At 42.3% G+C, this 26,774-nt stretch overlaps 1 protein-coding gene across 1 annotated transcript in view; it reads left to right on the forward strand.

Moving 5' to 3' along the window:
- Positions 1–26,241, forward strand: part of pgm5 (phosphoglucomutase 5) — a 42,698-nt gene extending 16,457 nt beyond the window's left edge. The window contains exons 7-11 of the mRNA XM_052461795.1: positions 11,663–11,778; positions 17,715–17,850; positions 18,540–18,723; positions 21,024–21,161; positions 25,682–26,241. Of these exons, the coding sequence (XP_052317755.1) occupies positions 11,663–11,778; positions 17,715–17,850; positions 18,540–18,723; positions 21,024–21,161; positions 25,682–25,771 (664 nt within the window). The 3' untranslated portion in view covers positions 25,772–26,241. The remainder of the gene's footprint in view (positions 1–11,662; positions 11,779–17,714; positions 17,851–18,539; positions 18,724–21,023; positions 21,162–25,681) is intronic.
- Positions 26,242–26,774: the final 533 nt, after the last annotated feature.

The following is a 26,774-nucleotide window of genomic DNA, read 5'->3' on the forward strand; positions in this document are numbered from 1 at the left end:
CCATCGATGTCGATAGGGGGGTGCTCCTGCTGTTTCCTGAAGTCCACGATCCTTTGTTTTGTTGACGTTGAGTGAGAGGTTATTTTACTGGCACCACATGTAGGCTGTCTCGTCATTGTTGGTAATCAGGCCTACTACTGTTGTGTCGTCTGCAAACTTGATGATTGAGTTGGAGGCAAATTGAAGTGAGTCTGGGCTGTCAGGTAAGGTAGAGGATGATATGATCCTTGACTCTCAAAGCATTTCATGATGACAGAAGTGAGTGCTGCAGATGCTTTGATGTATTTACTGAGAGTTAGGTGAGGAGGTGTGGGGTCATCTTGGTTCTTTACTAGAACTTTGACTAGCTCTCTCCCAGAGAACAGACTACAAGTTTAGTCTCTCTCCCTCCCTGATCTCCTGCTCTAACTCTCTCTGCCCCTTTATCTCTAACTCCCTCCCCTTTTCCCTCTTTCCCTGTATGTTCTCTCTTTCTCCTTCCCTTTGATATCTCTATCTAGTCCTTTCTCTTTAGACTTTCCTTCCATCCTGCTCTCTTCTCCCTCTCGATTTTATCTCTCTGCGTCCTCACTTGAAACATCTCTCTCTCTCTCTCTCTCTCTCTCTCTCTCTCTCTCTCTCTCTCTCTCTCTCTCTCTCTCTCTCTCTCTCTCTCTCTCTCTCTCTCTCTCTCTCTCTCTCTCTCTCTCTCTCTCTCTCTCTCTCTCTCTCTCTCTCTCTCTCTCTCTCTCTCTCATCCAATTCATAGGGGCTTTATTGGCATGGGAAATGTGTTTACATTACCAAAGCAATTGAGATAATTGCTTTGGTAATACTGCAGTATTTCACCTAACAGATATGGGAGTTTATCTATGTTTCATTTGTTGTGTGGGTCTGTGTGATCTGTGGGAAAAGTGTATCTCTAATGTGGTCATACATGTGGCAGAAGGTTAGGAAGTGCAGCTCAGTTTCTACCATTTTAAGGGCAGCGGGCACATAGCCTGTCTTCTCTCGATGAACCAGGTCTGCCTATGGTGGCCTCTCTCAATAGCAAGGCTATGCTCATTGAGACTGTATATTGTCAAGGATTTTCTTAATTTTGGGTCAGTCACGGAGGTCAGGTATTCTGCCACTGTGCACTTGCTATTTGTGGCCTTATAGCATTGCAATTTTCTCAGTTCTTTGGTTGATTCTGTCAAAAATATTTATCATTTTGCTTTCTCATAATTTGGTTGGGTCTAATTGTATTGCTGTACTGGAGCTCTGTGGGGTCTGTTTGTGAACAGAGCCTCAGAACCAGTTGCTTGTTCATCTCTCTGTAGGTGAGAGCTTTGTGGTGGAATATGTGTGCATCGCTTTCTTTTAGATGGTTAGAAAATTTAACAGCTCTTTTATGGATTTTGATAACTACCGGGTATAGTCCTAATTCTGCTCTGCATGCATTGTTTGGGGTTTTGCGTTGTACACAAAGAATTGTGCAATTGGGTTTGTCCCATTTTGTGAATTATTTGTTGGTGAATGGGCCCCAAACCTCCAACCATAGAGGGCAATGGGTTCTATAACTGAATAAAGTACTTTTTGCCAGATCATTATTGGGTTGTCGATTTTCATGTTCCGTTTGATGGCATAGAAGGCCCTTCTTGCCTTGTCTCTCAGAGGGTTATGATGTTGAGGCCCGGGTTAGGTATAGTTTGATTTGATTTGATATGATCCCCATTAGCCGACGCCAAAGGTGACAGCTATTCTTCCTGGGGTCCAACACATAATAAAAAATACATTACAGACAAAAGACTTTACAATTTACATACGTTTCTAAACATTAACATGTAGTATGTGTGTGGATCAGTTACACATACAGTGTATTCGGAAGTATTCAGACCCCTTGACTTTTTACACATTTTGTTAAGTATGTTATATGTTATATACATAAGACTCGAAATTGAGCTCAGGTGCATCCCGTTTCCATTGATCATCCTTCAGATGTCTCTACAACTTGGTTGGAATCCACCTGTGGTAAATTCAATTGTTAGGACATGATTTGGAAAGGCACAAACCTGTCTATATAAGATCCCACAGTTGACAGTGCCTGTCAGAGCAAAAACCAAGCCATGCGGTCGAAGGAATTGTCCGTAGAGCTGCGAGACAGGATTGTGTCAAGACACAGTTTCTGCAGCATTGAAGGTCGCAAAGAACACAGTAGCCTCCATCATTAAATGGAAGAAGTTTGGAACCACCAAGACTCTACCTAGAGCTGGCTGCCTGGCCAAACTGGGTAATCATGGGAGAAGGGCCTTGGTCAGGGAGGTGACCAAGAACCAGATGGTCACTCTGACAGAGGTTCACAGTTCCTCTGTGGAGATGGGAGAACCTTCCAGAAGGACAACCATCTCTGTAGCATTCACTATGGGGTATTGTGTGTCGATTGATGAGGGGATAAAACTATTTAGTCTATGTTAGAATAAGGCTGTGATGTAGCAATATATGGAAAAAGTCAACGGGTTTGAATACTTTACAATTGCACTGTACATGTCAATAAATACACACAACAAATCGGTCACATGGGGTAGAGGCCGTTGTGCCGAGATGTGCTTTATTTGTTTTTTAAACAAGGTTTGCTGTTCACTTGCACTATATAAGATGGAAGGGAGTTCCATGCATTCATGGCTCTGTATAATATTGTACACTTTCTTGAATTTGTTCTGGACCTGGAGACTGTGTAAAAAGACCCCTAGTGGCATGTCTGGTGTGTCACGGATCCCTCTGGAACTTTCATTACGCACACCTGGCCCCTATTCCCAGTGATTGTATTTGTATACATGTGCCCTTTGTTCACCATGGTGCTGTCAATCATTGTTACTATGTCCATTTTGGTGCGTGTGAGTACCTGTGTTTTGGCTTTTGTGCAGATGATTACGGGTCTCGTCCCGTGGGTTAATCATTGTGCGTGTGTGTCATTTATTCGAGGTACTCCTCACTCTTTTGTTTGGGGTTTCTACCCTGTTTTTTGTTACGTGTTTGTTTGGTCTTTGTTCCCGTGCCTTTACACGGCACGCCGTAATTTGGGCTAAATTTTAAAAACTATTACGCTTTCCTGCGCCTGTCTCCCGACCCTTCATACCGACGTGACAGAATAATCTACCATTAAGAGAGACAGCGGGAATGACCCGTCCGACGTTGCTGCAACTGGTCTTTATGGCGTCGCCGCAACTTCGGCAGCTGCAACTGGGCCGTCCGATGTCGCCACAACGGTTCCGTCCAATGACGCAAAATCAGTAGCTGCAACTGGTCCATCCGACGACGACGCAACTTCAGGCAGCTGCAACTGGCCCGTCTGACGACGACACAACTTCGGCAGCTGCATCGGGTCCTGATCAACCCTCGAGGGTTGATCTCCCTCGAGGCCGGAACTGTTGGGGGGGATTACTGTCACGGATCCCTCTGGAACGTTCATTACGCACACCTGGCCCCTATTTCCAGTGACCAGTAATTGTATAAGTGTATCCTTGGTTTACCAGTATCCTGTTGATTATTGTTACAATGTCCATTAGTGCGTGTGAGTACCTGTGCTGTGTGTTTGGGGCTTTCGTGACATTGTAGATTGCGCAGATGATTATGGGTTAATCATTGTGCATGTATTATTTATTCGAGGTACTCCTCGCTCTTTTGTTTTGAGTTTCTACCCTGTGTTTTGTGATGATTTGTACCAAATACCATTCTCTTAGTTTTAGAAATGTTCATGACCAGTTTATTAGTGACCACCCATTCCAAAACAGACTGTAACTCTTTGTTAAGGATTTCCGTGACTTCATTAGCTGTGGTTGCTGATGCATATATGGTTAAATCATCAGCATACATGAACACATATGCTTTGTTTAATGCCAGTGGCAGGTGCCAGTGGTAAAAATAGAAAATAGTAGAGGGCCTAAAGAGCTTCCCTGTGGTACACCACAGTTAACATGTTTGACAAGCTTCCATTAACTTCTTATGGTATAAGGGACGCTTGCGTCCCACTTGGCCAAAAGCCAGGGAAAATGCAGCGCGGCAAATTCAAATAAAATGATCTAAAAATCAAACTTTCATTAAATCACACATGTAAGATACTAAATTAAAGCTACACTCGTTGTGAATCCAGCCAACATATCAGATTTTAGGCTTTTCGGCGAAAGCATAAGAAGCTATTATCTGATGATAGCACAACAGTAAACAAAGAGGGTAGCATATTTCAACCCTGCAGGCACTACACAAAACGCAGAAATAAAATATAAAACATTCCTTACCTTTGACGAGCTTCTTTTGTTGTCACTCCAACATGTCCCATAAACATCACAATTGGTCCTTTTGTTCAATTAATTCCGTCGATATATATCCAAAATGTCCATTTATTTGGCACGTTTGTTCCAGAAAAAAAACTGCTTCCAAATTGCGCAACATCACTACAAAATATTTCAAAAGTTGCCTGTAAACTTTGCCAAAACATTTCAAACGACTTTTTTAATACAACTTTAGGTATTTGTAAACGTTAATAATCAATCAAATTGAAGACGGGTCTATCTGTGTTCAATACAGAAAGACAACAAACCAAGCTACTTTTCAAGTCTTGCGCAACTCTCAACAGTGTTACGCAGTTCCTAGATGGCCGTACTTCTTCATTGCACAAATGAATAACCTCAACCAAATTCCACAGACTGGTGACATCCAGTGGAAGCGGTAGGAACTGACAACAAGTTCCTAAGAAATATCATTTCCCAATGAGAACTCAGTGAACAAACAGAGACCTCAAAAAAAATCTGAACGGTTAGTCCTATGGGTTTTGCCTGCTACATAAGTTCTGTTATACTCACAGACATGATTCAAACAGTTTTAGAAACTTCAGAGTGTTTTCTATCCAAATGTACTAATAATATGCATATATTTTATTCTTGGCATTAGTAGCAGGAAGTTTAAATTGGGCACACTATTTATCCAAAAGTGAAAATGCTGTCCCCTATACCTTAAGAAGTTAAAGAAAATCCTCTGAGTTCAATTAGATATCTCTGAGTCCACGATATGGCAGAGGTTGAATAGCCATAACACATAAGTTTTCTCAACAGGTTAATAATATCAAAGTCTGCACTGAAATCTAACAGTACAGCTCCCACAATCTTCTTACTTTCAATTTCTTTCATTCAATCATCAGTCATTTGTGTCAGTGCAGTACACATTGAGTGCCCTTCTCTTAAAGCATGCTGAAAGTCTGTTGTTCATTCGTTTACAATTAAGTGTTGTAGCTCCCGAGTGGCGCAGTGGTCTAAGGCACAACCGGCCGTGTATCACAACCGGCCGTGATTGGCAGTACCATAGAGTGGCGTACAATTGGCAAAGCGTCGTCCGGGTTTGGCCGGGGTAGGCCGTCATTGGAAATAAGAATTTGTTCTTAACTGACTTGCCTAGTTAAATAAAGGTTGAGTAAAAAAATAAATACAGAGAAGCATTGTTGGTCAAACACATTTTTTCCCCAACAGTTTTCTAAGAGCCGGCAGCAAGCTGATAGGTCTACTGTTAGAACCAGTGAAGGCTGCTTTACCACTTTTGGGTAGCAGAATGACTTTGGCTTCCCTCCAGGCCTGACGACAAAGACTTTCCTCTAGGCTCAGATATTTCAGATATGACAGATAGGAGTGGCTATAGAGTCAGCTACCATCCTCAGTAGCTTTCCATCTCAGTTGTCAATGCCAGGAGGTTTGTTATTATTGATCTATAACAATATTTTTTCCACCTCTCCCACACTAACTTTACAAAATGTAAAGTTGCAATGCTTTTCTTTCATTATTTATTTGTTTTTTTATACATGAGCACGATGGCTCACTGTTCGTTGTTGGCATTTCCGGCCTAAGTTTGCCCACTTTGCCAATGAAGTAATCATTCAAATAATTGGCAACATCAAATGGCTTTGTGATGAATAAGCCATCTGATTCAATGAAATATGGAGTTGAATGTCTTTCTGCTAATAATTTCATATAAAGTACTCCAAAGTTTTTTTTCCATATTTCTTTATATCATTGATCTTGGCTCCATAATACAGTTTCTTCTTCTTTTTTTGTTGAGTTTAGTCACATAATTTCTCAATTTGCAGTAAGTCAGCCAGTCAAATGTGCAGCCAGTGTCACATCTGCCGAAGTTGGTCCCTCTCCTTGTTCGGGCGGCGTACGGCGGTCGACGTCACTGGTCCTCTAGCCATCGCCGATCCACTTTTCATTTTCCATTTGTTTTGTCTTTGTCTTTCACAACTGGTTTCAATTCCCCAATTACTTGTTCATTATTTAACCCTCTGTTCCCCCATGTCTGTTTGTAAGTAATTGTTTGTATGTACATTCATCAAGCACAGCGTCTGGATGCTCCTTATTAATCACATCAGACCAACAAATATTTTTAACATCATCCACATAAGAGTCACAGCAAAATCTTTTCTATGATCTCTTATATACTATTTTAGGCCCAGCTTTTGGAACGTTGGCTTCCCTGGATATAGCCACTATGTTGTGATCACTGCATCCAATGTGTACGGATACAGCTTTAGAACTAAATTCTACAGTATTAGTAAAAATGTGATCAGTACATGTGGATGATCTTAATCCTGTAGTGTTTGTAAACACCCTGGTAGGTTGATTAATAACCTGAAACAGATTAACATGCACTGGTTACAGTGAGAAGCTTCCTCTTGAGAATACAGCATGATAAAAAAAACAGTCAATATTTAGGTCCCCAAGAAAGTAGATCTCTCTGTTTACATCACATAGACTATCAAGCAATCCACACATCTTATTTAGATTAGAGGTCGACCGTTTATGATTTTTCAACGCCGATACCAATACCGATTATTGGAGGACCAATAAAAGCCGATACCAATTAATCGGCCAATTAAAAAAAATATATGTATTTATAATAATGACAATTACAACAATACTGAATTAACACTTATTTTAACTTAATATAATACATCAATACAATCAATTTAGCCTCAAATAAAATGAAACATGTTCAATTTGGTTTAAATAATACAAAAACAAAGTGTTGGAGAAGAAAGTAAAAGTGCAATATGTGCCATGTTAAAAAGCTAACGTTTAAGTTCCTTGCTCAGAACATGAGAACATATGAAAGCTGGTGGTTCCTTTTAACAGGAGTCTTCAATATTCCCAGGTAAGAAGTTTTAGGTTGTAGTTATTATAGGAATTATAGGACAATTTCTCTCTATACGATTTGTATTTCATATACCTTTGACTATTGGATGTTCTTATAGGCACTTTCGTATTGCCAGTGTAACAGTATAGCTTCCGTCCCTCTCCTTGCCCCTACCTGGGCTTGAACCAGGAACACATCGATGACAGCCACCCTCGAAGCAGCGTTACCCATCGCTCCACAAAAGCCACGGCCCTTGCAGAGCAAGGGGAACAACCACTCCAAGTCTCAGAGTGAGTGACATTTGTAACGCTATTAGCGCGCACCCCGCTAACTAGCTAGCCATTTCACATCGGTTACACCAGCCTAATTTTGGGAGTTGATAGGCTTGAAGTCATAAACAGCTCAATGCTTGAAGCACAGCGACGAGCTGCTGGCAAACTGCACGAAAGTGCTGTTTGAATGAATACTTACGAGCCTGCTGGTTCCTACCATCGCTCAGTCAGACTGCTCTATCAAATCATAGACTTAGTTATACCATAATAACACACAGAAATACGAGCCTTAGGTCATTAATATGGTCGAATCCGGAAACCATCATCTCGAAAACAAGACGTTTATTCTTTCAGTGAAATACGGAACCGTTACGTATTTTATCTAATGGGTCGCATCCATAAGTCTAAATATTCCTGTTACATTGCACAACCTTCAATGTTATGTCATAATTACGTAAAATTCAGGCAAATTAGGCGGCCCAAACTGTTGCATATACACTGACTCTGCGTGCAATGAACGCAAGAGAAGTGATACAATTTCACCTGGTTAATATTGCCTGCGAACCTGGATTTCTTTCAGCAAAATATGCAGGTTTAAAAATATACACTTGTGTACTGATTTTAAGAAAGGGATTGATGTTTATGGTTAGGTACACATTGGAGCAAGACAGTCCTTTTTTTGTGAATACGCACCGCATCGATTATATGCAACGCAGGACACGCTAGATAAACTAGTAATATCATCTACCATGTGTAGTTAACTAGTGATTATGATTTTTTGATTGTTTTTTATTAGATAAGTTTAATGCTAGCTAGGAACTTACCTTGGCTTCTCACTGCATTCGCGTAACAGACAGTCTCCTCGTGGTGTGCAATGTAATCATGTGGTTAGGGCGTTGGACCAGTTAACTGTAAGGTTGCAAGATTGAATCCCCGAGCTGAAAAGGTCCAAATCGGTCATTCTGCCCCTGAGCAAGGCAGTTAACCCACCATTCCTAGGCCATCATTGAAAATAAGAATGTGTTCTTAACTGACTTGCCTAGTTAAATAAAGGTGTAAAAAATAATTAATTTTTAAAAATCGCCCAAATCGGTGTCCAAATATACCGATTTCCGATTGTTATGAAAACTTGAAATTGGCCCTAATTAATCGGCCAGTCCGATTAATCGGTCAACTTCTAATTTAGATACTGACTGTTAGCACTTGGTGGCCTATAGCAACAGCCCAAAAGAAAAGGCTTTAGATGTGCCAGGTGAACCTGCAACCACAACACTTCAATAACAGTTGACATAAGATCTTCTCTAAGCATTACAGGGATATGGCTCTGAATATATACAGCAACACCTACCCCAATAGCATTCCTGTCTCTTCTATAGATGTTTTATCCTTGTATTGCTACTGCTGTATCATCAAACAAATTATCTACCGTAATTTCTGGACTATTAAGCTCACCTGAATATAAACCGCACCCACTGAATTAAACTTTTTTTTTTATTTTGTACATATATAAGCTGCGCATCTCTATAAGCCACAGGTGCCTACCAGGTGCCTACCGGCTTGTAACAAAAATAAATAGGCTTTTAAAAGAAACACGGCTTGTAACAAAAATAAATAGGCTTTAACGAAACACGGCTTGTAACATTTTTTTTTTTAAATAGCAGTAAACAGTAGCCTACCAAGAAAGTCATTGGTCACTATCTTCCTCCTCCTGTGCACTGAAACCACTGAAGTCATCTCCTTCGGTGTCAGAGTTGAATAGCCTCAGAATTGCTTCATCCGATGTTGGATCGTTGCCCTCTTCAACACGCAGCAGTCCAGCCTTTCGAAACCCGTTGATGATAGTGGATTTTTTGACAATGCTCCACGCTGTCAGCAGCTCTATTTCCTTTTCCAACAGCCAGATCGATCGCCTTCAACTTGAAAGCTGCATCATATGCATTTCTCAGTGTCTTTGCCATGATGAGGGTGACAAAATGACTACCGTAATCAGAATGATGGGAAGTTTGAGCGCGCTCGATTTACGTCACATTATGTGACGGTGCTCAGTTTTTTGGCGGCATGAATCTTGTGAAAGCGGGAAAAATCCCTAAATTAGCCGCGTCATTGTATAAAACCGCGAGGTTCAAAGCGTGGGAAAAAAGTAGCGGCTTATAGTCCGGAAATTACGGTAAGTGAGTCTCAGTAATGGCTAATATATGAACTTGACCACAATCGGCCTGGCCCTGTCACCTGGGTCGGTGGTGGGTTTTCCAGTCCTGTGGGCATGCTCCACCTCAATCTTCCTGTGTTCAAATCTTCAGTTTCTCCAAGATCATTTCCCTCACTTTGTCCTCAGACTCCGTCCAGGTCTCTTGTGGAGATTCTACAACTCCGTCCACAACCATGTTGTTCGACCTTGATTGTCTCTCGAGATAATCTGATTTATCCGTCATTGTTGGATTCACATACAGAAATTATGTCATCTCTGAATGACTTAAAGATTGCTGCCACCAGTATTGACTCCACCAGTATTTGGACAAAACAATTGAAGCTATTCTCTTGTTGTTGTAACAACTGCTTGTAGAACTCTTTTTGTTTACTTAAAAGATGCACCTGTGATAGAGAGACAACACTGTGCTCAACGGTACTCCCGCTGGTTTTGGTCTTTGTCATGGTAACAACGTAGACTACACTGTTACTCCTCACACCTCACAGACAGGCAGGTCGCAGGGAAGATTGAAAAGAACAAACAAGGGCCTCCCGGGTGGTGCTGTACTGCAGTGGTGGCGCTCTATGCCACCAGAGACTCTGGGTTCGCACCCAGGTTCTGTCGTAACCGGCCGCGACCGGGAGGTCCGTGGGGCGACGCACAATTGGTCTAGCGTCGTCCGGGTTAGGGAGGGGTTGGCCGGTAGGCATATCCTTGTCTCATCGCACACCAGCGACTCCTGTGGCGGGCCGGGCGCAGTGCGCGCTAGCCAAGTTTGCCAGGTGCGCTGTGTTTCCTCTGACACATTGGTGCGGCTGGCATCCGGGTTGGATTTGTGCTGTGTTAAGAAGCAGTGCGGCTTGGTTGGGTTGTGTATCGGAGGACGCATGACTAGGCTAGCTGCTACGCAAAACAATTCCTCAGACTCGGCCTTGGTCGACAGGATCACTGGACAGATAGTTGCGGTCCCAGCAAGTAATGTCAAATGTGTCACGGGATCCAAACTCAAAAGGTAGCTAGCTAGTAACCAAACTTTTTCAATAGACTTTCCAAAACAACAAACCGAGCTCTCCCTTGTTCCGCGTTCAACAGGAAGTGACGAGTTCTTTGTGAGCTCTAGGGCAATGATGTCTACATATAGTTTGTATTTGTTGTCCTGGCTACTGGACCTTTTTTGGGACACCATTATTTTTGTCTTCCTGAGATTCACTCTCATGGCCTAAGTCTGACAGAATCTGTGCAGAAGATCTAGGTGCTTCTGCAGGCCCTCCTTGCTTGGGGACGGAAGCACCAGTTAATCTGCAAACAGTCAACATTTGATTTCCGAGTCAAGTAGGTTGAGGCTGGGTGCTGCAGACTGTTCCAGTGCCCTCACCATTTCATTGATATACAGTATATATTGAAGATGGTGGGGCTCAAGCTCCATCCCTGTCTCACCCCACAACCCTGAGGGAAGATATATGTGTGTTTATTGCCAATTTTAACTGCACATGCTGTGTGTACATTGATTTTATAATGTCATATGTTTTCTCCCAATACCGCTTACCATCAATTTGTATAGGAGATCCTCAAATTGAATCAAAAGTTTTTTTGAAATCAACAAAGCATGAGAAGACTTTGCTTTTGTTTTGTTTGTTTGTCAATAAGGGTGTATACATAAGGGTGTATACATTGTCTGTCGTACGGTATTTTGGTATTCTCTCTCTTGCTGTTACTTTCTCTCTCTGTGACTGTGTGATAGAGCACATGGCTCAATTATCTGAAAGTTTAGCTAGTTTTTATGCTCTCTTTTTTCCTTATTAAGTTATTGGATGAGTAGATGGCAGATTGATCTGGCAGGCCAGCAGCCTTAAAGGTCACTTTGTAGTTTGTGAGCTCTGACTCATAACTGGAGAAAGGGGCTACTCATACATTAGAGAAAGGCTAGTGTTGATTATGTTCTCCAGAGGTGTGTTTGTGTGTGTGTACATTTATGTGTGTATACATACTGTAACTATCACTAACCCGTGCTCTGTTTGTGTGTGTGTGTGTGTGTGTGTGTGTGTGTGTGTGTGTGTGTGTTAAGTGTGGCCAAGGCCCTGAAGGTGGCTCTGTATGAGACTCCTACAGGCTGGAGGTTCTTTGGGAACCTGATGGACTCCGGGAGGTGCTCGCTCTGCGGAGAGGAGAGCTTCGGGACAAGTGAGTGTTACTGACTGTTTCTCTCTACTCCTGTTTGACATTTACATTCATCTGAGTCGTACTGCAGCTTGTTAACAGCTAAGTTTTCTCAACTTTCAGTAAAAGCCAGTCTGTTCCTGCAGCATCCATATACAGTACATCACATCCTTAAATAGAGAGGCCTGGTGGGAGTCATCCCAGCATAATACATATGAGGGGATGTGTGTGTAATCCCCATTCTTCTGCTATAAAAGGAGAGAGGAGCTCTGTGAAACGCCAGAACCCTCTGCTGGCAGCTGCTCAGCCCACCAGGAAAAACTTTCTTATTTACTCTCTCTCTCTCTCTCTCTCTCTCTCTCTCTCTCTCTCTCTCTCTGGAGCTTTATTGGCCATGGGAAACACATGTTTACATTGCCAAAGCAAGTGAAATCTGAGGAATCTAAGATGGAGAGAGAGATAGAAAGGGAAAGAGGAGTATGGAGAGAGAAAGAGGGAAGGAACAGGAGAAAGAAGTAGAGAAAGTTGAAGTGAGCAGGAGAGAGAGAGGAAAGGGAGATGATGCAGGGGGACAGTAGATAAGGAGGTAATTAAGGGAAAACAGAAAGAGGGGGAATGGAGAGCAAGGGGAAAAGTGGAAGAGACAGAGATGAATAGGACGGAGTGCTATGTGACTTTGTGCTTTGCTCGACCCATTTAAGGCTAAACGGCTAGAAAGAGCAGCAGTAAATTAGGGCTATGTTCGATCCTCTCTCTCCCTGTCAAATAGCTACAGCTGGAACTTTTATTCATAAACATTAGTCCGGTCTGTATTGTTTGTCTTCTAATTTACATACATAGAATCAAATTTGAGCTTTGAGATCTTCTCAAACTGCTTCATAAAACCATTACATTGTTGTTGCTCATTGTCTTAAAATTGGCATAGACTCAAATTGGTGGTTTGTTTGAGATTATGATCATTCTTTTTTTCATTCTTCTTCTTATTGTTATACACTAAGAGGCAGATGGGGAAAGGACTGATCTTGTGATTTTGATCTTGTGATTTTTGTTTTGTTTTATTAGACAGCTTGTAAAGACATCCAGTGTCTCTCTGTGTGTGTGTGTGTGTGTGTGTGTGTGTGTGTGTGTGTGTGTGTGTGTGTGTGTGTGTGTGTGTGTGTGTGTGTGTGTGTGTGTGTGTGTGTGTGTGTGTGTGTGTGTGTGTGTGTGTGTGTGTGTGTGTGTGTGTGTGTGTGTGTGTGTCCACAACAAAATTTACTTCAATGAAATCAGAAAGACAGAGAGGGGGTGGAGCGAGACAACGGCGGGGCAGCGGAAATTGGCAACTGTCCATTTCCCAACAGCCGTACAGTGTTCTATTAGGGTCAGACTTACTAAACATTTACTCCACAACAAAGTATGCATCTCTTAGTTTCCAGAGGAAACAAAACATAGAACATAACACAAAATATATGTTAAAAAGAAAGGATCAGATGTAAAAGGTACAAGTTGGAACCATAAATGGGATGGTTCTTTGAAGAACCATACAAAATCCCAAACCGGAAATGTTTTTTGGTCGTCCATGACCGGAATTGAATAGCCCTGCTTTTAACCCTGATTTGCATATTTCCCAGGGTGCCTTTAGAGTGAATTTTAGAGTTACCAGTACCACCCATGACTGTGTTTGCAAGTGACAGAGACATAGTTGTTGCACCAACACTGTGGTTATTTTACACCACAGAATGTTATTTTAACTCTTTGTAGTAATGTTTTAACTCAACACTAGAAATGTTCAACTGAAGAATCAATACTAGTTAACACTGGCGAATTTGAAAAGGGACACATCTGCAGGCTTCCATACATTTTGAGAACCTTTTAGAATTTGGAAGAACTGTAGATATCACGTCCAGAACCGCACTCTTAACTCAAAGGTTCTTTATCGAGCAAGAATTCTCCAAGGAACCTTAAGAGCCGAGCAAGAACCTTTATTTTTTTCAATGTACTATAGGCCGATTCTGACTTAGCAAATTCCGCCTTTCTTGCGCACGCCTTTCCTACGCACTTCTTAGTAGTTGTTATTCAGACTTATGAAGGTGCATAATGGGCTTTGCAGGCGTGGTTCACTTGCGCACGCTGAATAAATGTCATTCAACCGCTGAAAACCCTCCCACTTGCTGGCCAACAGATTTTCTGAGTTTTCATTCAATAGGGGTTTCAGTACATTTATCTTAAGCCATCCCTTTAAATATGGTGTACCTTTAATTATAATTTTGCCGGCAGACTGGGTTCAGAAAATAGGGATTTATGAAAGACAGCCATCTATGCATATTCGTCTCAGTTCAGCCTCAAGTGGTAGATTTTTTAAAAAATACTCTGATTTTGTAGATTATTTAGGCACATTTTAGGGTTAAGGAAAGTATGTATGAATCATAAAAGAAAACAGGTTTAGAGAGCCTTTATGCACAAAATATATTGATGAATAATACATACAGTGGTTTGATTCATCCTGACAGTTGTCATATTCAAGTTCAAACTGTGAAATATTGGAAGGTGGAAATAAAAGTGTCCAATAGGGGTTGAATAATAGTCCTATGAATGTACCCAAACTCTCACTAGTCATGGAACTGTGATGACAACGGTCCAATCGTCATGAACCATGCGCCAGGCTCTAGGTTTAACCTGCTACGTGTGGTCTGAGTTCCAGAATTATTCAAATAGGCTACATGGATCGAGAAGAAAGATGAACGGAGCAAAGTAGAGAGACATCCTTGATGAAAACCTGCTCCAGAGTGCCCAGGGCCTCAGACTGGGGTGAACGTTCACCTTCCAACAGAACAGCAACCCTAAGCAGACAGCCAAGACAACGTAGGAGTGGCTTCGGGAACAAGTCAATTCAATTCAAGGGCTTTATTGGCATGGAAAACATATGTTAACACTGCCAAAGCAAGGGAAAATGTCCTTGAGTGACCCAGCCAGAGCCTGGACTTGAACCAGATCGAACATCTCTGGAAAGACCTGAAAATAGCTGTGCAGCGGCGCTCCCCATCCAACCTGACAGAGCTTGAGAGGATCTACAGAGAAGAATTGGAGAATCCAAGAAGACTTGATCATTACCAAAGGTCCTTCAAGAAAGTACAGAGTGAAAGGTCTGAATACCTATGTAAATGAGATATTTCGGGGGGGGGTTCCTCATAATTTTGCTTTGTCATTATGTGGTATTGTGTTTAGGTTGATGAGAAAAAACTATTCAATCCGTCTTAGAATAAGGCTGTAACGTAACAAAATGTGGAAAAAGTAAAGGGGTCTGAATACTTTGCGAATGCACATAACTTTATTGTTTGCGTCTTTTATTCCCATCTAAAACCAACAGGTGCGAATTTTGCACTGCAGCTCACACTGAGATCTGGTCCTTAGTGTAGAATAGCCCACCTCAGTTAGAGATCACTGGCAGTGTGAACAGACTGATCTCGCCAGAGAGAGTAGCTGCACTTAAAGAGATACCAGTCTGTTTGTGTTAGTATACTCCTCTCTCCCCAGCCGACTTTGTTTTTATTTTTACCTTTATTCAACTTGGCAAGTCAGTTAGAAACTAATTCTTATTTACAATGACGGCCTTGGAATAGTGGGTTAACTGCCTTGTTTGGCGGCAGAACGACAGATTTTTACCTTGTCAGCTCGGGGATTCGATCTAGCAACCTTTCAGTTATTGGCCCAATGCTCAGTTGAAGTCGGAAGTTTACATACACTTAGGTTGGAGTCATTAAAACTCGTTTTTCAACCACTCCACAAATTTCTTGTTAACAAACTATAGTTTTGGAAAGTCGGTTAGGACATCTACTTTGTGCATGACAAGTCATTTTTCCAACAATTGTTTACAGACAGATTAATTCACTTATAATTCACTGTTCACAATTCCAGTGGGTCAGAAGTTTACATACACTAAGTTTACTGTGCCTTTAAATAGCTTGGAAAATTCCAGAAAATTATGTCATGGCTTTAGAAGCTTCTGATAAGCTAATTGACATAATTTGAGTCAATTGGAGGTGTACCTGTGGATGTATTTCAAGGCCTACCTTCAAACTCAGTGCCTCTTTGCTTGACATCATGGGAACATCTAAAGAAATCAGCCAAGACCTCAGAAAAAAATTGTGGACCTCCACAAGTCTGGTTCATCCTTGGGAACAATTTCCAATGCCTGAAGGTACCACGTTCATCTGTACAAACAATAGTACGCAAGTATAAACACTATGGGACCACGTAGCCGTCATACTGCTCAGGAAGGAGACGCGTTCTGTCTCCTAGAGATGAATGTACTTTGGTGCGAAAAGTGCAAATCAATCCCAGAACAACAGCAAAGGACCTTGTGAAGATTCTGGAGGAAGCATGTACAAAAGTATCTATATCCACAGTTAAACAACTCCTCTTATTGACATAACCTGAAAGGCCACTCAGCAAGGAAGAAGCCACTGCTCCAAAACCGCCATGAAAAAGCCAGACTACGGTTTGCGACTGCACATAGGGACAAAGATCATACTTTTTGGACAAATGTCCTCTGGTCTGATGAAACAAAAATAGAACTGTTTGGCCATAATGACCATCATTATGTTTGGAGGAAAAAGGGGAGGCGTGCAAGCCGAAGAACAACATCCCAACCGTGAAGCACGGGGGTGGCAGCATCATGTTGTGGGGTTGCTTTGCTGCAGGAGGGACTGGTGCACTTCACAAAATAGATGGCATCATGAGGAGGGAAGTTATGTGGATATATTGAAGCAACATCTCAAGACATAAGTCAGGAAATTAAAGCTTGGTCGCAAATGGGTCTTCTAAATGGACAATGACCCCAAGCATACTCCCAAAGTTGTGGCAAAATGGCTTAAGGACAACAAAGTCAAGGTATTGGAGTGGCCATCACAAAGCCCTGACCTCAATCCAATAGAAAATGTGTGGGAAGAACTGAAAAAGCTGCAAAGAGGCCTACAAACCTGACTCAGTTACACCAGCTCTGTCAGGAGGAATGGGCCAAAATTCACCCAACTTATTGTGGGAAGCTTGTGGAAGGCTACCCGAAACGTTTGACCCAACTTGAACAACTTAAAGGCAATGCTACCAAATGCTAATTGTGTGTATGTACACTTCTGACCCACTGGGATTGTGATGAAAGAAATAGAAGCTGAAATCAATTATTCTCTCTACTATTATTCTGACATTTCACATTCTTAAAATAAAGAGGTGATCCTGACTGACCAAAGACAGGGATTTTTTACTAGGATTAAATGTCAGGAATTGTGAAAAACTGAGTTTAAATGTATCTGGCTAAGGTGTATGTAAACTTCCGGTTTCAACTATAGCTGATGCCATATGGTCAACCCTTTATCTAAATACTTTACAGTTCACACAGACTGTAAGTCACTCTAGATAAGAGTGTCTTCAAAATAACTTAAAAATACAACTTTTACTCATACATTCAGCATGTGGCCATGCGGAAATGAAACCCACAACCCTGGTTCAACAAGCACCATTTTCCAACCTGACTGACTGAGTGACATCAATATCAGCAATATGAATAGTACTACCAACAGAATGTGTTGTGAGAGAGCTGGCTTCCTGTTCTGTAGAAAGCCATCAGACTCCCAGAGAGACTCAGGAGAGGCATCCATCCAGTGTTTGTGTGAGAGCCAGAGAAACAAACTCGTGGCTGTTAAAGTCTATGGCTCAGAGTTGAACTGAAGAAAGGGTTCTTGTCAGAACGCCTCTTAGAATATCTGTTAAAAGGCCTTTGTAATAAACTTTGTTTTAATCCGTTTTAGCCAAGGAATCCTCCAGGGTAACATCCCTTAGAAAATATCCCATGCTGGTTTAAACATCCCACTCTATATGTTTGTAACAGGTAATAACAGGGTTATGAAGGTTTAAAACTGGGTTATAACAAGGTTACGAAGGTTCACGTTCTCCTGGGCTAACTTTTCTCCACCCGTGTACAGGTTCAGACCACATCCGTGAGAAGGACGGTCTGTGGTCGGTGCTGGTGTGGCTGTCCATGATGGCTGCCAGGAAACAGGGCGTGGATGAGATCGTCAAGGACCACTGGGCCAAGCTCGGACGCAACTACTTCTGCAGGTCACTACTGCAGTCGATACTCTGCTATGCAATCATATTAATCAATTAATGCCCCCCTTGATGCCTTGGTGTTGCATAAGGTGTCCCCCTCTCCTGCCCCGGATGACTCCGTTATGCACCCCCCCCCATTAGTCTCTTATCTCAGTCCGTCCCCCTGTCCCCACCCCTCTTCTAGCTCTTATTTTAGCTGCTCCCCCAGGAGAGACCGAGAGACGAGTACTGCCAGTGTTCCTCATTGTCCAAATACATAATCCTCAACATTCCCACGTAAATGTTCCTAAACCTGACACAGACTTCCCACAGGACACAGAGGGAGATGGAGGGGAAATAACCACCTCAGTCTCAACACAGGCCAAACTGTTTGGGACTTTGTTTGGGCTTTACTGTGAAGACTTAGAAAATGAATGGAGTTTTATATAAGGAATTGTGCAGTGTCTTTAAATGTCAAGGCTCCAACTTGGTTTAAAGAAGCTCGACAATTAATTGTCTTAAAATGTGTTTGTCTCTATGCTTGTGGTTTCAAGGAGTGTTTGTGTGTCTTTATGCTGCGTTTGTGTATGTGGTTTGAATCCCCGAGCCGACGAGGTAAAAAATCTGTCGATGTGCCCTTGAGCAAGTTACTTAAACCCTAATTGCGCCTGTAAGTCGTTCTGGCACCTGTGTTCACACCTGTGTATGTGTGTCCCCAGGTTTGACTATGAGGGCGTGGACCCCAGAGCAGCCTTCTATCTGATGAGGGACTTGGAGGGGGTGATCACAGACAAAGCCTTCCCAAGCCAGAAGTTTGCTGTGGGGAACACCGTCTACAGCGTGGACCGGGCTGATAACTTTGAGTACGTCGACCCGGTGGACGGAACCGTGGTCCGCAACCAGGTCAGTCTACCTGCCCCATGGCTCTGAGAGGAGGGAAGGAGAGGAGGAGAAGAGGAGGGGAGGAGGGGAGAAGGAAAGGAGGTTTGGTTGTCTATGAGGTCTATTTAATTGGTCACTTTATTAGTCAAAAAGTAAGCATATATTCCTCTTCCCTCTATCCTTCTCTCTTTCTATCCTCCTACTCCACCCAGAGTGCATGTGCCCAGAGTGGGGTTCCATGTTTGGGCATGGCTGTCTCTATCCCTCCTCCTCAGCCAGTAAACACACACACATCCAGTGCTTTTCACCAGTACTGGGAGACAGAAACAGGGCAGCTAGACAGGCAGAGATACAGTAGTGGAGTGATATACAACCTCTGGTTAGGAACAGTTGGCCTACTGTTGATGTTGAACATACTTTTGAGTGGTAAACACTTCTCTCCGGTTCTTACTTCACTGGTTCCCAAATGGTGTGAAGGCTCCGCTGGTCACAGTCGAGTCCTGCGTTTTTTTTTTCAGAAGCAAAGCTATTCAGCACATTAAACCATGTCTATGGCATTGGTTCTGGTGACATGTTGAGTCATGAGAAGACTCCCAAAATTGTAGGTGGGTCACAGGGCTAAACGGTTTGGGAACAAGTGATGTGCATAAGGCAGTGATGTCACAGTGGCTAATGTTTTGGCGTGGCCTTTATTCTGATTGGTAGACTTGGTTTCGTCTGGGGCTTGTAAATGTCATTGGTGGAGGCAGATATGTCTCGGCTGGGGCCTTTGTTGCGATTGGTGTAAAGACTAATGAATCGGAGTCTGTGTCAGCCATCCACACACATCTCAGTAAAGATGATGAGTGTTATAGGCAGTCTACTGTTGGTGAATGTAAACACAGACACACACGCCACTGCCCCGCGCCTCCATCATATCCATGCCTGTGAAGCTTCCCCTTCGGACTACCTCGTTCTGTCCTGGAATGTGTGGAAACTAGCCTGGCATCGACATTTCTCAGCCTACAGCCCCAACTCATAAGACACACACAGACCAACACAGACAAAAGAATGACTCGTAAAATCCTGATGGCCACCCATTGGTGTCAGGAGTCTTGGTCTGGGATGTATGATGACATAAGAGAGATGGAAGCGTGTGTGTGTGTCTGTCTGTGTGTGTGTGTGTGTGTGCGCGCCTGCGTGTGTTTGTGTGTGTTTAGCTGTATGTTTGTGTATGTGTGTGTTTGCAGTCCCAATCGGGCCTGTGACAGTAGCAGGATCAAACCTGGGCCATCCTTCACTGTCACCGTGAGCTCACAGTGCTCCACAGAGGCACAGCAATTACAGCTAGTAAGTCAGTCAATCAAAAGTGTGACATTCCTCCCCTCCCCCCTCCAACCAGTAAACCCTGCTCCCCCTTGTCCATATTATTACATGATACATTCCACATAGACACAGGGTTGTGTCAGCTTTTGCCTCTCCCCTCTGCCTGTCTGCTTGTGAGAGGGAGGGCAGTGTCAGCTGTCCAACACATACATGTGTACACACACATACATACACACACAAGCATATTTACACACACACACACACACACACACACACACACACACACACACACACACACACACACACACACACACACACACACACACACACACACACACACACACACACACACACACACCGGAGTATACATACATTCTTAAAACAGAGACACAAGCTCACAAATGTTCACACATACAGAGATACTGTACACATGCTGTGCACATACAAACAAACACACATGCGCACACACACTTAGACTGGCTGTGATGACATGTCGAGGGAAGAGAGGCTTTACAGAGCTATGAGTGGGTTGTCTCTGTAGCCTGCTACTGAATTCTTACCACATAGACAGATTACACACATACTATTGTACATTGACCCTCTCTCTCCTGACACAAACAAACAACTACATGTACACAAACACAGATAGGGTTGCACTGTAGGTAAGCATACACACAGCCGGGTCAATTCTTACCTTTACTCATATGACTACAGCGGCATCTAGTGGATGTCATTTGATACTGCATTAAACAGCACTGACTGTCTTCTGTCTCACTGCCTCTGGACTGTCTGTCTACCTGTCTCAATGCCTCTGGTCAGTCTGTCTACCTGTCTCAAAGCCTCTGGTCAGTCTGTCTACCTGTCTCAATGCCTCTGGTCAGTCTGTCTACCTGTCTCAATGCCTCTGGTCAGTCTGTCTACCTGTCTCACTGCCGATGGTCTGTCTGTCTTCCTGTCTCACTGTCTCTGGTCTATCTGTCTACCTGTCTCACTGCCTCTGGTCTGTCTATTTACAGGGTCTGCGGATCATCTTCACTGATGCGTCCCGTCTGGTCTTCCGTCTGAGTGGAAGTGGGGGAGGGGCCGGGGCCACAGTCCGGATCTATGCAGAGAGCTTAGAGAGAGACCCCGAGAGACAAAACAGAGAAACTCAGGTAGGGAGTTTACACTGGAATCCATTATGATAGGTACTATAACATTACAGTATGTGCATGTGTGTGTGTGTGTGTGTGTGTGTGTGTGTGTGTGTGTGTGTGTGTGTGTGTGTGTGTGTGTGTGTGTGTGTGTGTGTGTGTGTGTGTGTGTGTGTGTGTGTGTGTGTGTGTGTGTGTGTTTGTTTCCGACAACTCAGCAATGGCAATAAGAGGGTCTTTCTGTTTCTTTCTGTATTTACAAGCTTACAGGCCCATGAACTAGGGAGAGGATCTAGAGTCTTAGAAAAAAGGTGCAAAGTAGAACCATATAGGATTCTTTGATTTGTTCCAATAGGGGAACCCTTTTTGCAGAGAGTTTTAGCTAGAACCTTCTATGTAGGGTTCTTCATAGAACCACCTGTAAATTGTTCTGCCTAGAACCCTCTCTTTAAAACTGCAACATTGCCTCTGCACCCCATGACAAAATGTGTCAAGTTGCAGGAAATAAGCTTTAAACCTGCTCAATGTTTTTTCCACCAATAAGACCGGTGTGAACAGTCTCAGTCTCATGTACAGTGCTTGTGCCCATAGAAATAGACGTGGCGCATGCACACCGGAATATTCCCCAATGCTGCAAGTGGGACCTAAATGAAAACGTTTGGGAACCCCTGCCCTAACACAGTGTTGTTAGGAAACTCCTGGTTTACAGGCCACATCAGGGGCCTCGTTTAAAAAATCTATATCTTAGATTTATACTTGAACTTAGTCGTAAGATCATTTCCGACAGTGTGCTTACGTTCGATTCATTAAAGATACTGAGCATAAAAAACCTTGCTTACGCAGGTTCTTAGAAGCCCATTTGTAACCTACGCACCTGTGATCTATAAATCTCAAATTAACTTACAATTGACGGCACCTGAACGTGCCTTACAATCAGTGATTTCCCCTTATAGAATGCTAGCACAAATGAGGGTTTAGTCAGGAATAGCCATGGACCAAAAGAGACAAGGAAACTTTTTGGAAGACGAGATCACGGAGATGGTAGAGGAGATTGAAGACAGGCAGCACGTATTATTCGGTGGACTAAATAGTGGGTTGACAAACAAAGCCAAAACAGGTAGCTTGGGAGTGTGTTGCCGCGGCAGTGAACGAAGTGGGGCAGCAAGACAGAACTGTGGCTGATGTGAAAAAGAAATGGTCTGACCTTTAACTGCAAGGGATAAAAAGAATAGCCGTACCTAACCAGCAGGAAAATCACTTACGTCAAGTCTAGACTATGTGTAGAGATAAGATCATTTCCACGTCAAAGTAAGGTTTTTATCAATAACTACTTGAATGTGGTTTTCTGCACAAGTTATACTTAAGATCAAAATTGATCGTAAATCCGTTTTATAAACGAGGCCCCTGGCCTGCAAGTCACATAATGACGGCGGGCAAAATTATGTGTAATTCCTATTGGAATCCAGCCAGAGCGAGGATATCCAACAATTTGAACTTTTAATCACCTGCAATCTGCTTTCAGAATTTGATTAATGTGACTACCTAAATCATCTAAACTGGAACAACCATCTCAGTAACGGGTGCTGTAAATCCAAATACTAACATATTGGATTAGTTTAGGACAATGTATGTTATTTGTCTTTGTGTAGAATAGGATTAATCAACCAATCAACATACATGCAAAAACACATATATTAAAACAAACAATTATGAAAATCAACCTGCATTAGAGCATGCTGGGAAATATGATAATTGATGGGCTTGGTTTTTATAGTTTGACTCTAAACACAGTAAAAAATTACACAATCACACTCAAACCTGGTTGTTAACACCAACACGGTGATCCTTTTTAACTCCTTTATCAACACTAGAAATATTACACAAAAACAAACACTAGGTAAAACTGGCCAATTTGCCACAAATGTCAGTAAGACTGTCCATGATTGAGTCTTTGAATGTAGAGATGGAGATAAACCTGTCTAGTTTGAGTGTTTTTTGCAGCTCATTCCAGTCACTAGCTGCAGCAAACTGAAAAGAGGATCGACCCAGGGATGTGTGTGCTTTGGGGACCTTTAACAGAATATAACTGGCAGAACTGTTGTTGTATGTGGAGGATGAGGGTTGCAGTAGATATCTCAGATAGGGGGGAGTGAGGCCTAATAATGTTTTATAAATAAGCATCAACCTTTGTGAGAGAAAGCTTGTTGGACACTAAGAAAACTTTGTTGTAGAGCATTTAACACAAAATCCGGGGAGGGGCGAGCTGAGTATAAGACTGTATCATCTGCATATGAATGGATGAGAGAGCTTCCTACTACCTGAGCTATGTTGCTGATGTAAATTGAGAAGAGCGTGGGGCCTAGGATCAAGCCTTGGGGTAATCCCTTGGTGACATGCAGTCAGAGAGGTAGTTAGCAAACCAGACCAAAGACCCCTCAGAGACACCAATACTCCATCTTGTCCCCTTGTCTTCCAAAGAATCATTCTTGTCTTGTCTTACGTTATTCTGTTCTGGGTAGAACTCTTTGCCTGACAAAGAACATGTGTCTTCCAAAAGGATTGTTCAAATGAAAACGGTTCTTGGAAGAACCCTTACTGTCCCGCAAAGAACGCTTTTGGAAGAGTGTATGGAAACATTGTAATTTTCTTTTTATCTAATTACTCCATTTTTTTTTTACCACAAGGGCAATGGCATTGTCAACAATAGGGGCATGGTTCACAATGGTCACAAGAAGATGTCTTGATTGCGTACATCTTCACACCCCAGAGTTAATAATACTTGGTGGAAGCTCTTTGGCAGTGAACAGGATGTGGCCACCACAATACTTGAAAATACAGAGGATAAACAACCTTGAAAAGAATGAAGCCTGTGTTCAAATATCTACTCCAAATCATCCATTATGTGTGCAACAAGGCTGTTAAGTAATAATGCAAGAGAACACGGCAAAGAAATTAACTTTTTTGCCCAAATTAAAAACTGCAGGCTTGGGTCAAATCCAATACAACACAGAGTAAAATCCTCTGTATTTTCAAGTATTGTGGTGGCAGCGTCATGTTATTGGTATTCTTGTCACCACCAGGGACTGGTGAGTTTGTCCGGATCACAATGAACATGAAAGGAGGACAATCCACAAATTCTAATGCCCAAAAAATATAAGTAACAAAAAGTCGAACCAGAATGGCTTTCCAAGAGGTGTTGAGTATTCCAGAGTGGTCCAGTTTCAGTCCCGACTTAAAATTGCTTGAAAATCAGAGACAAGGTTTGAATATTGCTGTCCATCAATGATTCCCAGCCAAATTTACTGAGCTTGAGCAATTCTGACAAAAACAATGGATCAATGTTGTCCTAAGAGTTGTGCAAAGTTAGTAGAATCATGTTCCAGATGTTTCACAGCTGTAATTGCTGCCAAAGGTGCTTCCACTAAGTATTAAACGGTCCAATGCAATCCGTCCCACCAAAACAGGCTGACATTTCAGGCGGTCTTTTCAAACAGCTCTTACTCTAAAAAGGCATTATCATAATTGTTTTTACAATTTCACAGTATTATTCCAACTTCATAGTGTGGAACTATATATAAAACATTTTTGACTGCACTGGGCCTTTTACTCTGGGGTGTAAAGACATACACAGTCAAGACATCTTAGTTTCTTTATTTTGTATTCATTTGGAAAATGTTCTATCATTTTATTTCATTTTGAAAACGTGGAGTAGATTGTGTTCCAGTTTTAAATGTAATTTTTTAGGCAGAAAATGTGAAGACTGTGAAAGGGGTCTGTAGACTTTCACTAGTGACTGTAGGCGAGTCCTCCCTTACTAAACAAACCCAATCTGTCACATACTTAACCTATAAAGAATTGCCATACTGTATATTCAGTGTGTATATAGTTGATGTTTATGGTGTCTGGTTGGACAGTTATCTGTAAGACTGGAGGGCTTTTGGTTTTATGCTCAGGCTGTCGTTGTCATTTGTTTTTGGTGGTTTACAGTATAACCCTGATTTCTGAAGGTGGTTTTAGATGCTTGATTAAGTTTGTACAGTACAGCTATGCTATATGTAGTTCACTACTCCCCAACACTGGATTCTTAGTGGAACCAATGTGGGTAGTGTAGAAGGCTCCGGGGTTAGGGTTAAGGACAATGACAATGCAATCAGGCTTATAATCTACCACTACTACTGATTACCTTCAATGCCTTTTACACAGGGACGTAAGGGATTAACATATTCTCAGTCACTGTCCCTTGGCCGTCCTGCGTTTTGAGTATGCTGTAACTATGTTGGTAGTATACTAATACCACACTCACATTGTACACTTATTGGAACATGAGCAGTGGCAGTGCATCCTTTCAAGGTCTCTATGGGCATTCTAATGGGCATTAGAAAAGAAAGCCTGAAGTAGTGGCAGTAATGGGTGTATTGTGTGAAGTGTGTATGAAGCAGTGTGTGCTGTCTGTATCCCAGGCGGTGCTTGGTCCCCCCATTGTCAGTATTAGTGCAATGTGTGAAGTGCGTATAAAGCTGTGTGTGTGTTTTGTGTCCCAGGCGGTGCTGGGTCCCCTCATTGCCATCGCCCTGAAGATCTCTGACATCCACGAGAGGACAGGACGCCGCAGCCCCACCGTCATCACCTGAGCTCTGCTCCACCACACACACACACACACACACACACACACACACACACACACACACACACACACACACACACACACACACACACACACACACACACACACACACACACACACGAGTGCTCCCACCCACAAAACACACACGCATCTCTAAGGCCACCACGTCCTCCTGCTTGTTGTCACACCTGGGGCCAATAGCAAGCAAGCGCTATTCACTCTATTTATATCAACATTTTAAATATTATTTGGTCTGCAAAGAAAAGAAGCAAGCTGTGTATTTCAGCAGTTGAAAAGACACAAATTGTTAATATCATGCTTCTGTTTTGAAAGTTTTGTGTTCTGGATGTGTGAAATTACAGCCACAAAGCCTGTGTCTTTATCTATCTATGTGTGTGTGTGTGTATTTGTTTGCCTTATCATTCATTATAAAGGCGACTGACGGAATTAAAGGCAGAAGTCCAGTTGTTTATACAACATGTTTTCTTACGATATATTTTTTAACATAGTATATAATTTTAAGCAGCGTTTCACCTTTCAGGAAGTTTCTGCCACATGCATGCATGCATGCGTGCACACACACACACACACTCTTCCAAGTATGTTTGTCTTTAGCCACGAGTAAATCGCACATACAGAAAAAATGATATATTGGAATATATTCCAATAAAATATAAATATATTTAAATATATGTGGGAAATGTATTTATCAAATACATAAATAAATAAAATACATGTACATGTATATTTGTAAAATACACACTCACCTCACAACCTTCTCCGTCCTTAGCACTAGGTTCCCAGAGTGGTGTTTTGCAATGCTAAATTGGATCAACTGGAGTTGTAGTTGAAAATAAATTCTACAGCAATTGAGGTATAGCCTACCTGCCACTTATGAAACATAGTAAAAATAAATGAGGTGTTATTTCGGAAACTTAAAACACTTGAAAGTAATTTTTTTAATACATTAAAATATGTTTCCCGAGCTGTCAATCACAATTTGAAACGTT

This window comes from Oncorhynchus keta, chromosome 14, assembly GCF_023373465.1.
Source record: "Oncorhynchus keta strain PuntledgeMale-10-30-2019 chromosome 14, Oket_V2, whole genome shotgun sequence".
In the NCBI taxonomy this organism is placed as follows: domain Eukaryota; kingdom Metazoa; phylum Chordata; class Actinopteri; order Salmoniformes; family Salmonidae; genus Oncorhynchus; species Oncorhynchus keta.